The following is a 12,081-nucleotide window of genomic DNA, read 5'->3' on the forward strand; positions in this document are numbered from 1 at the left end:
TTTTCTCCGGGCGGGGCAGGGCAGCAGAACTGGACACAATACTCCAGAAGTGGACGCAATACTTGGAACTTACTCTGCCCCAACCCTTCCAATATGGCACCCTTGCAAAGGAATTTTACCTCCATAGCCAAGGCACAAGGACAGCACCATAGAGCTCAATCTTCCATCCCTTCTCTGGAAGGAGGAGTTGGCTGGTACAGACAGAACATGCCATGGACTTCACACAGAAGGATTATTTCACTAGGAGAGTGGTGTAGCAGTGGAATGGCTCATGTAGAGTGGTGGTGGAATTTCTATCCCTGGAGATATTTAAATCACACCTGGACAAAGTCCTGGCTGGGCCGATTTAGTTGATCCTGCTTTGGACAGGGGGCTGGACTCAATGACCTCTTGAAGTCTCTTCCAGCCCTGGGTTTTTGTGATTCTATGAAGGATTGTCAAAGGAAATTTGTTGCAAGGGCAGATTCTTGTGTGGGTCTTGCACCTCGTCCCAGGTCTGTCTGGTGTTCTTATGTTCTCTTCCCTCCTTTTTCTTCTCCTCTAGCTCATCCAGACTCTGCATTACTGATTTATATTCTGCTGGCTTTCGGAGATGACTTGCTTCTGGGTGGAGTCCTGGCCACTCTTATATTCTACTTCAGGAAGAATAAAAGAGGTGAGTTAAAACAGCAAAGAGCTGTGACCTCTGTGACCACTGCTCCCTCAGTATGGTCTAGAACCATGTTCCTTAAACTTTTTGGCTACATCTAAAAGTTTTTGGAAATAATTGTGTAAATTATTTCTACGTGTCTTATTCCAAACTTGGTGCCATCAAGTGGGGTAGAGATCAGGCCTCTCCCCCTTTCTCCCATCCCCTGTCCAGCACAGGAGAAGGTCAGATACTGCTGGAGGTGTTTGTCCTGCCCAAGAAACTTGGAGATACAGCAGATTTTTCCCGGGATTGAGGTGTGGCTGAACGGCCTGTAGTTCCCTGGATAGTCCTTCTCTATGAAAAGATGTTACTAAGTCATTTACAGAGAGAAGCCATTCTTCTCATCCTAATGTCAATATTCACCCAAAGCTCATTAGAGGTGGATTGGCATCACCCAAGGCCCACTGTCAGGCAAGTACTTCAGTTTACTTGATCAGTAGACCTTTCATAATAGGCTGTTGATGCCTCCTGGAATCCAATGTGTGAAAGACAAGTATACAGCATGACAGGGTCAGCCCAGAGAAGTATAGAAGAGTGGTGGAGGGGAGATATATTAGCCCTAGATTAAAAAAAAAAAGGTCTTTGTTTCCTTTGTAAACTAGCAAGGGCTAATCCAGAACCAGCAGGAACCTGATAGGCCCAATTGCCCTGATTGATTCTGTTAAAACAACTGGAGCCAATCAGGAAGTTTGCAGACTCAAGGCAGCCAGGCTAATCAGGACACCTGGAACCAATGAAGAACCAGTTGAGAAGGGTTATGAGAGAGGCTCTTCTGTTGGCTCAGTGTGTGTGAGGAGTGGAGGAGAAAAGGAGCTGTGCAGAATCTGAGAGGAGCAAACACAAGGAGGTGTCAGAGCAGAATCATCACTGTCAGGCAGCTGAAATTTGATGCTTCACAGGCAGCTGTTACCACAAGGTCCTTGGGTTGGAGCCTGGAGTAGAGAGCGCACCTGGGCTCCACCCATTCTCCCTTCTTCTATGCAGCCCAGGAGAAGGTTGGCTATTGGTGGAAGGTTGTCCTGGCCAAATCACTTGAAGGGATAGCAGAGACTATGGACTTTGGTCTTCTCTTTTATTTCTGTGCTGGCCAATGATGAGAGTGGCTCACCAAACAGCAAGTCAGTGTCCAGCCTGAGGACTGCTGTGAGCCTCTTGGCAGGGTCTCCAGCCATGCCTTGGTCCCGAGGGCTCCACATTGCTCTTGGGGCTAACTCCAGTCCATAGGGCCTCACAGTCCACTCAGGCAGCACACTGAGCTCACTGAGTACCTTCCCGGTTCCCCCATCCTGGACTACTTCCTACCCCACTCCTGATGGGATTTGCTGTCTCCGGCTGGTGGCTTCTCCTCTGGTGGTGACCAGGACCAGCACTGCCGATAATGATTTCCCTTCCTCCTCCTGGCCGTCCCCTACTGCCAGGCTTCCCCAACCTTTACACTGGTCTACAGCCAGAGCATACCCAGCAGGGCCTCAGGGGCCGCGGTCTTTTACATCCAATAGGCCTGGCCCTCACCCCCTGCTCATTGCGGGGTAGATACACTCTATCACAGCATCCAAGGCAAAGGATCCAAGGCAAAGCATCCAAATTACACGTACTACATGATGGGGTCAAATTTAGCTACGACAGATCAGGAAAGGGATCTTGGAGTTATAGTGGATAGTTCTCTGAAGACATCCACGCAGTGTGCAGCGGCAGTTAGTAAGGCAAATAGGATGTTAGGAATTATTAAAAAAGGGATCGATAATAAGACAAAAGATATCATACTTCCCCTATATAAAACTATGGTACGCCCACATCTCGAGTACTGCGTGCAGATGTGGTCTCCTCACCTCAAAAAAGATATATTGGCATTAGAAAAGGTTCAGAAAAGGGCGACTAAGATGATTAGGGGCTTGGAAAGGGTCCCATATGGGGAGAGGCTAGAGAGACTGGGACTTTTCAGTTTGGAAAAGAGGCGATTGAGGGGCGATATGATAGAGGTATATAAAATCATGAATGGTGTGGAGAAAGTGAATATAGAAAAATTATTTACCTTTTCCCATAATACAAGAACTAGGGGACACCAAATGAAATTGATGGGTAGTAGGTTCAAAACTAATAAAAGGAAATTTTTCTTCACACAGCGCACAGTCAACCTGTGGAACTCCTTGCCCGAGGAGGCTGTGAAGGCCAGGACTCTATTAGGGTTTAAAAAAGAGCTTGATAAATTTTTGCAGGTTAGGTCCATAAATGGCTGTTAGCCAGGGATAAAGTATGGTGCCCTAGCCTTCATAACAAGGGCAGGAGATGGATGGCAGGAGATAAATCACTTGTCTTCTGTTCTCCTTCTCTGGGGCACCTGGCATTGGCCACCGTCGGCAGATGGGATGCTGGGCTTGATGGACCTTTGGTCTGACCCAGTATGGCCGTTCTTATGTTCTTATGTTCTTATGAAAACATGTCAACCCACCATGCTAGAGGAGGAGCTTTGTTGCAATGGCCACTACTCATAAATTCAAAGACCAACATGACACACACATCTAAATAGCAAAAACTGAACCAGCAAATCACGAGCCTTTTATGAACACCTCCTTTAGCTCACTTCTGCAAGACAGAGGTCAGAGTTGAAATTAGACCAATGAACTGTAAACTGGTGCAGACACTAGGTCTGTAGTTTGGGTGGAACTGGGTCTGGAGATCAGAGCGTTTAACTGTTGGATATGAGCTGCCTTCATTTTACTCAGAACAAGAATGAATCCCTTAGTGCTAAGATGGGTGGTAAGCCTAGGACAGGGTTTAGAATAAGATTTACATCAGAGTGGAACTGCAGGGTCTGATTTCAAAATTGGGTCCTGGGTTTCAGATGTCCACATTCTGTGTAGATTGTGATTCTCAAAGGAGGCAAAGGATCATTAGCCATTCAGTCCTTATTTAATTTCAGCAGGATTCAAGCACCTAGTTCCACACTATACCACTCCATTTTCCAGGCTTAGAGTCATGGATAATATATCGCCGCTTTCTCTTGCAATTCAGTCGGTTCCATATGCATTGTCTAAGGAAGCTCCCCTACCTGAAGTAGTGGGACAACACTCCTAACATGCATCTGATGAAGTGAGTCTGTGCTCACAAAAACTCATGCTCAAAACCTTTCTGTTAGCCTATCAGGTGCCACAGGACCCTTTGTTGCTGTTACAGATCCAGACTACCCCCGCGATACTTGACTCCTAACATGGAGATTCTTAAGCTCTGTGGTGTCCTTGACATGGAAGCAATGCTTATGAACAAACAATTTTGCTGGATTGGTCATGTAATGAGTATGGATGATACTTGGATACCAAAGAAGGTCTTCTGTGGCCAGCTTGCTCATGGAAAGTGCTCTTTCAGTTGTCAGTAGAACATCTGAAAGGCCAATGTGAAGTCATACAGGATATCTCTGAGTGATAGATTGTCCTAGTGTCAAATCATTGTGTCTACTCTTAATAGCTTAGAAAGTCAGTGTATCCAGGCACTACAGGGAAAGTGTAGGAGCTGAAAAGAATGTACAGTGTCCACAGGTGTTTTTTTAATGTGACATCTCCAATCAGCTCTGCTGATCAAGAATTGGTTTAGTTACGCACCTGTGGTGACTTAGAAGATGAGAGCTGTTGATCGATGGCTCAGTTGAATGAAGGAAGGTCCATGCTATACAACTGTACCCACCAGCCCTTTGTTCAGTTATAACAGGCAGAGCCAAGCATGGAAAAGGTGTCACAATGTGGGCAGCTGTTCTCAGCCCCAGCCAATGGGAGACGCTGCTGCCTTTCCAACCTCCCAGCGGGGTGGCTGTGACTTCCTTTGCTTGCACAAGAGGGGAGGGGCTCATCCTGATTCCTGTACCCCACTGGGGTTGTTGGTTGAGCTGAGAAACCAGTTCCCAGCCTGGTGTGACTAGCTCAGCATGGTGCTAATTTCCTTCTGTACAGAGCTACCAGCTCAGCATGGAGCTAATCTCCTTCTGCCTCTGCTGGTAAATGACCTGCCTGGCCCCCACCACCTCTGTGTCTGTCCGTCTGCAGACTCCCCTCAACCCCGCTGCATCCCCATCTGCTCCCCAGAGCTGTCATCCCCTCTGTGCTCTTCTCTTCCAGCCTCTCTTCAGACTTTGACTTGGCTTGTGTCCCAGAAAGGCCCACTTTGTCACATGCAACATGGGATAGGTCACCTGGGATTTAGCTTTGCTCGATATCAGTATTTGACTTAGAAGAAAGTCCTTAGTATTTAGAAGGTACAAAACACTTGTATGTTTCCGCCAGCATTCATGCATGCGATAGTGGCCGTACTCCATGTGAAGGGGTTGATCTTTAAGCATTTGCTCTGAAACGGGAACTGCCTACACAGTCGTTAGAGAAGCATGACTAAGTATGAGATATGAGTTTGCCACAAGGGAGGTTATTTCCTGCCCAGCTAAAGAAGAACCTAGAAAAATGACAGTGTCCCATCAGAGTCGTGTCCTTTACAGGCTTAGCTGAGAGCCAGTTGTCTTTGGTACTGCCAAGAGGGCACAGGAATGGACTTGATGAGCTCCCAAGGTCCCTTCCAGTTCTATGAGATGTAAATCTCCATATATAAAAATGGACAAAACACTTGGTCGATTGCTTCCTCGGCCCATGAACTAGACCTGTTTGTGAACTTTTCCCATCCTCTTGGGCACTTAGCAAAAGAATAAAAGTCTCTGAGAAGAACCACCTCTTTTTGGCTGTTTGGACTCCGAAGCGTCTGAGCTGAAGACAGAATGATCTCCACAGCTGATTTCTGGGTCTCCCTACAAACAGCCTTTGAACAGATAGATTGCTACAGCTCCGTCACTCTTTCTGCTTCGATGGCAACTCTGGTTTGTATATGCTTGTGTTTTTAACTTGCAGATAACTCTCTTCTGCCTTTTCCCTAGTCAATAAACTCCTTATAATTTTATCACAGGACTGTCTACAGGTTTTGACGTTGGTATAGGTTGTGTGGTACCAGTTAATTATACCATGGTACTATCTATGGTACCAATTAAAAGGCTGGTGTCTCAGGCTCCATAACAACCTAAATATGCTTTTATATTTGGTGTCAGTGACCATTATCACTACTGTGTGTAGGTGGTAAAATGTTCTGGAGAGCTGAAAGGGACTCACTCTGACGCCACAGTAAGGGTGTTACAAGTGATCCAGGAGAGCACATCAGTCACCAGTGACATCTCAGGATAGAACCAACCACAAGTTCAGGCCGACGTTCGGCCTGGTTCTCACTGTCTATCCAGACATCAGGACCTGTGGCCTTAAGCCATTTAGGGGAACGGATCACCACTATGTTTGGATTGAAGGTAAAGGAGCAGGCCATGTAGAAAGCAAATGCATCTAAATATGGAGTCCAGGGGGCCTGTTTCTCAATGGCTGTAATCGGCGTAACTTAAGGGATACTCCAGGACACCAGTTGAGACAGTGGGGCACTGTAGGATGACCCATTGCCCCAGGGGCTGCTCCTCCAGCCCTGCCCACCAGCCTTGGTTCAGTTACAACAGGCAGAGTCAAGCATAGAAAAGGTGCCACAATGTGGGCAACTGGTTTCAGTGACACCCGATGGGAGATGCTGCTACCGTTCCAGCCTCCCAGCAGAGCAGCTGTGACTTCCTCCACAGAGTGGCTGTGGCTTCCTCTACTTGCATGAGAAGGGAGGGGCTCATCCTTCTTCCTGTACCCAGCTGGGGTAGTGGGTTGAGCTGAGAAACCAGTTCCCAGCCGGGTGTGACTAGCTCAGCATGGTGCAAATTTCCTTCTGTGCAGAGCTACCAGCTCAGCATGGAGCTAATCTCCTTCTGCCTCTGCTGGGTAAATGACCTTCCTTGTTCCTCACCTCTCCTTGCACCACAACCCCTCTGCATCCCCGTCTGCTCCCCCGAGCTCTCCTCCCCAGTCTACTCTTGTGTGCTGGCCTCTCTCCAGACTTTGGCCTGGCTGGTGTCCCCTGAAGAGAACCATGTCCCCTGCACTGGCTGAGAGGCTTGAGGTGGGTTGATGGAGTCGTTGGCCAGTGGAGTCCAAGATTCCTCATCGCTCCCACTTGGAAAGAAGGGGAAATTGCAGAGCAGTTGGTTCCCCAGATACCCTGTGTCATTCCCTGGGGAGGGGGACCAGGCTGCCCTGTTGGTGTGTATCTCCCCTGGAACCTGCTCCAGTGCTGAGCTACATCCCTGAGGGCAGAGGGGTGACCCCATCTGATGTCTCCATGCCAGACCACAGTGAGGGACATTCCCCATCACCACGAGTGGTATTCAGCCCCTCATTGGCAGCCTCAGCAGAGACAGAGGTCTGGACAGGCCATGAAGACTGAGACATCACCCCCCATTACTCTTTTCAGGGCCCATAGATGTGAGGCTCCACCTCAGTATGGGCTTCTACAGAGTACTGTGGGCCCTGGGCACAGACCCATTCCCCCATCCAGCAGGATATTAAAAGCAGAGGCCCCTAAGCCAATGTGGTAGGTGGAAAAAAACGCCTCCCTCCTTTCCCCCTCTTTGGATGAATCTTCTCGATTTTCTTAGATGCCTCTAGCTACTCCTGGGCAAAACTGAGAGTTGCAGGGTGTATCCTATGGTTAAAGGCTACACCTGCTGTAAAGCATGAGATGACCTTGATCAGATACCATATGCTCCTAGTGTTTTGTTTCCTTCTAGAGAGCCCCGCTGGGTGTGATCCTTCTGTATCTTATCCTGAACACTTATTTCACGCTCTCCTCTGTGACTCCAACCCTGTCCCAGAGTCTTGCCCATCTTGGATCCCTCCTTAAGGGGCCTGTTCTGCTCACGTGCCTGCAACCTATTGCAGAGGGAAAAAATCTTGAGACATAGCGCAGAGGGCTGAGCCTTGCAGGGAGTAAGGCTGCAACCACAGAGCCAGGCAGTCCAGAGAAAAAGCCCTGGAGCTGGAGGTAGCAGTCAAGAGTGGAGCTGGGCATGGTGAGCTTCAGGGGGGTGACCAAGCAGAGGTTGAGTCCACCAGCCAAGAGGGCTTAAAGGTCCCACTTGCAGTGGTGGAAGGCAGTTGGGGAGAAGGGTCCTGGACCCAAAGAAAGTGTCTCACCTGCAGCACACTCAGGTTCTGAGGAGGAGACCTGGGCCCAACAAGGAACAGACTGGCACCTGCCCTGATATTCCAGAAGCATTGGGTGATGTGTCTGTGTCATAGACTGGAGTAATTTGTTTTCCCATTCACTTTTCTCCATTTTTTGATTATTCTGTCTTTTTTTTTTTTTAAAACATATTGACTGTATTTGCTTTGAAATACACATACTAATTAGTGGGCCAAGAAATATTCAGTGTGGAGGGAGGACCCTGCAATAGGGCCACCAAGCCCTTGCCAGCAATGCCTGCAACAAGGTTGCGGGTTGATTCCTCCTACAGGAATCCTGTCTCCAGCCTTGTTGGGGTTACAAGGACTCTGCCACACGTGAGTGGAAGGGGAGTCCTCGGGCTTGGCGAGGCCTCTGGGTATAAGAACTGGAAGCGGCACCTCAGATCCTTTCACTAGCCCATTTCACTGAGTGAAGGGGAGTCCTGAGGTTAGAGCAGCCTCTGGGAATAAGTGGAAGTGGGGACTCAGCTCCTTTCACTGTCCTGTTTCACAAGCACCCACCCAATCGGCAGAGAAGACTGACCAAGTGTGAAATATGAGCTTTCCACGGGAGGGGTTATTTCCTGTCCAAGAACTCTTCCCCCCCCCCAGCACATCAGCCAAACCATCGCAGAACATCAGAGGACAAACCATTTGCTGAGTACTCCTGCAACCCATGGAGCAGCGAATGCATGTCAACTTCTCCCATCCTCCTGATCTATTGGGTGGTGGGGGGGAGGGAAAATCCCTGACAAGAAGAACCTTAAAAAAAAAAAAGTGGCACACCAGAGACCTCCAAGGGTGTCTCTCTTGGGTCTTCGTACAGCGACCCTTTTAACTGACAGCTAACTATAGCTCTGTCACCCTTTGGATTTAGACAGTAAATATGGTGGTTGTGTTTGCTGGCTTTAACCTGCAGCTAGGGCTGATGCCCCTTCTGATACTCCAAGTGCAGAAGGTGGGGGCCCGCAAGAGACGGTCGAAAGACCTTGCCCCTATATGCTCTGCTTGAAAGCTTCCCAAGGCCACAGATTCCCTGAGCCGGGGAGGTAAATGTCTCCATCCTCTGGAATCCCAGATAAGATGAACTTGACACCATCTGCTCCTCACCTGCCTGGTTCCTCCAGAGATCTCGGTGACCTATGTGGCCTCAACCCCCTGTGGTCTCAACCCTGACACTGAAGCTTGATCCTTCTGGGTCCCTCCCCAACCAGCCTATTGCCCTGACACGCCCCTGGGATGCCTGACCTGTGGGATTCTCATTCCACAAGCTCCCCAGCTCCAGTTACCGCCCTGTGTGCCAGCGCAGGGTCAGTCCCCATCACACGGGGTCAGGGACTGGGGATTGGGATCGTCCCCTCTCCCAGCCCTGTCACTCGCCTCTGCAAACTCTCCCTGCGCTGCAGCAGAGTTTGCAGGTGTTAGCTGAAAACTTGCTAAAGCTGCTGCAGGAGCAGGGGGCTGCGCTCAGAGTCATCAAAGAGAACGAGAGATCCCAGCTGGTGAGATTCACCGAAGGCCCCAAGGAGTCTGTGGTACAGCTAGACCGAGGTCCATGAGGTGTATTTCCACTGGGGTCAGCGTGAGCAGATCCCTGCTGGGGTCAATGGGCTGTAGCTCCTGTGGAGTCAATGGCGTGAGACCCCAGCTGGTGTGCGTGAGGTTCCCTGAAGGCATTTGGTGCTGTGAGGCACGTTGCCACCACCTGCTCTAAGCCCAGGCCAGGGTGATCCTCAGCCTCAGCTCCACAAGCTGCAAGTGAACCAGGAGCCCACATTCGTCACCAGCTAAATCTCAGGATAGAACCAAGCAAAGTAACAGTCGGTGCTTCTGTGACTCTGCGTGTTGACGAAGTTCTCCGAAGCTGTAAGGCTGTAGGATCTCCAAATTCGAGAGGGTGGAGGGTTGCGGGCTGTGGGGGGGAGCCCTTTCAGAAGTAATTTGGAGTAAACGGGGCTAGACCCCAGCTGGGGTAAATGGGCTGGTGGTGCTTTGGAGTGGAAAGGACAGATCTAATCTGGGCTGAACGGATGGTTGGCTGTTTGGAGTCAATGGAGCCCGATCCCCAGTGGGAAACCAATTCCCAGCTCGGCGTGACTAGCTCAGCATGGTGCAAATCTCCTCCTGTACAGAGCTACCAGCTCAGCATGGAGCTAAGTCTCCTTCTGCCTCTGCTGGGTAAATGACCTGTCTGATCACCCAGCTCCCTGTGTGTCTGTCTGCAAAGTCCCCTCTTCCTGCACCACAACCCCTCTGCATCCTTGTCTGCTCCCCAGAGCTCTCCTCCTCTCTCTGCTCTTTTCTTCCAGCCCCTGTGCAGACTTTGGCCTGGCTGGTGTCCCCTGAAGGGACCCATGTCCCCTGCACTGGCTGAGAGGATTGAGGTGGGTTGAGGGAGTTGTGGGCCGGTGGAGCTCAAGACTCCTCATGTCTCCCCCTTGGAAAGATGGGGAAATTGCAGAGCAGTGGGATCCCCAGATACCCTGTGTCATTCCCTGGGGAGGGGCATCCGGCTGCCTCATTTTCACATGTCTCCCCTGGAACCTGCTCCAGCAGCAGAAGCTCCAATCCAGAGGCCATCCATGAGGGCAGAAAACTGACCCCATTTGATGTCTCTTTGGTGGGTTCCACCCCAGGCCAAAGTGGGGAAAATTCCCCATTATCATGAGTGTTGTTCAGCTCCTCATTGGCAGCCTCAGCAGAGCCAGCAAGGTCTGGGCAGGTCATGGAGCCTGAGAATCCCCCTCCCCATTACTCTTCGCAGGGGCTATTGAAGAGAGACTATGTTTTGGAGAGGGTTCCTCTACCACAGTATGGGCTCCCGCGAGTCTTCTGGGCCCTGAGTAGAGACGCGTCCCTTTGCAGCAGGATATTAAAAGCAGAGAACTCTAAGGAACATAGCGGGTAGAAAACCTCCCCTCTCCTTTCCCTCGTCTGGACGACCCTTCTCAATTTTGTTAGCTGCCTTTCTGCTTCTGCCGGGCGGAAGTGAGAGTTACAGACGTGCAGGGTATCAGAGAGATTGCCGTGATATCGTCAAACCAACAGGAAGTCCTGTGTCCACTCGACAGAGGTGTAGGGGGCATCCTATAGAGAAGTCGACATTCCCTGGAATTCGGGAGATGACCTTGGGCTTCCATTTGCCCCTAATTCCCCAGGTCTTTCTCGTGATCCACGCTGGGTGTTCTCTTTCTTCTGCATCTCGACGAAAACCCTTGTTCCCACATCCCCTCTGTGCCTCCAGTGTTGTGCCTGAGCCTTGACCCACTTGGATCCCTCCTCAATGAGTGTGTTCTGCTCCCATGCCTGAGAAGCATTGCCGAGGCTATATCCGGAGGCACAGCTCGGAGGACAGAGCCTCTCTGGGAGCGGGGCTGCAGCCGCAGAGCAGACGGGCCAGAGAAACAGCCCTGGAGTTGGAAGAAGTTGAGTTAAGACAGGAGCTGGGGCATCCTGCAGCTGGGGACGGTGAGCTGCAGGGGTGACTCAGCCCAGGTTGACTCCACCAGCCAAGAGGCCTTGCAGGCCAGGCTGGGCGTGGACAGCTGATGCTGGGAGAAGGGCCCTGCCCCGCCAAAGGAAGTGTCTCACCTGCAGCCTCCCTACAGCACAGCCATGTCCTGAGAAAGAGGCCTGGGGCCTACAATGCTGGGACCTGCCTTGATATTCTAGAGGTGCTGTGTGACGTCTCTGTGCCACAGGGTGGAGTAATTTGTTTTCCTGTTAATTTTCCACTTTTGCTCAGTCTATCTTTTTTTAACAAAATGACTGTTGTTTAAGAAGTTGTGTGCTCTTAGGTCTACATGTAATCACCAGCGGGTCAGCCAAATATTCCACGTGAAGGGAAGATCCTGGAATGTGGCCGACCTAGCCCCTGCCACTGGTGACTTCAAGAAGGTTGGGGGTTGAACTCCAAAGAGGAATTGTGGGTCGAGCCTTGTTGGTGGCACAAGGACTGTGCCACACAAGAGAGTGGAGGGGAAGTCCTCAGGCTCCCAGAGGACTCTGGGTTTTAGAAGTGGAAGGGGGAACTCAAATCCTTTCACTGTCCCAGTTTAATGGGGTCTTGTAGAAGATCAGAAAGTTCCTCTCAAGAGTGGGACAATTTCCCAGCTTACACTAGGCCAAGCTGACTGGGGTGTAGATTTACAAGTGTGTCTTTGTCTTTCATGTTAACAATGCAGGAAAGCCGTTGTGTGATGCTGCCTGTTATCGGGTGATCTTTAAGTGTTTGCGCTGAAGCTGGAAACACTCAGCCTATGGGCAGAGAAGTGTGAGCAA

The 12,081-nt window shown here is 50.3% G+C and overlaps 1 protein-coding gene across 6 annotated transcripts in view; it reads left to right on the forward strand.

Annotated features, from left to right (window-relative positions):
• LOC142004666 (Fc receptor-like protein 5) overlaps nt 1-12,081 on the forward strand; it is a 40,328-nt gene that overhangs the window by 6,690 nt on the left and 21,557 nt on the right. For 3 of the 6 annotated variants that reach the window (XM_074982297.1, XM_074982302.1, XM_074982303.1), the window contains 2 exons: nt 545-655; nt 3,828-4,170. In XM_074982297.1, coding sequence (XP_074838398.1) covers nt 545-655; nt 3,828-3,898 — 182 coding nt within the window. In that variant the 3' untranslated portion in view covers nt 3,899-4,170. Of the gene's footprint in view, nt 1-544; nt 656-3,827; nt 4,171-5,364; nt 5,595-12,081 lie in introns of those variants that run through there. The other 3 variants (XM_074982300.1, XM_074982298.1, XM_074982299.1) reach the window with 2 other exon arrangements.

This window comes from Carettochelys insculpta, chromosome 32 (genome assembly GCF_033958435.1).
Source record: "Carettochelys insculpta isolate YL-2023 chromosome 32, ASM3395843v1, whole genome shotgun sequence".
In the NCBI taxonomy this organism is placed as follows: Eukaryota; Metazoa; Chordata; order Testudines; family Carettochelyidae; genus Carettochelys; species Carettochelys insculpta.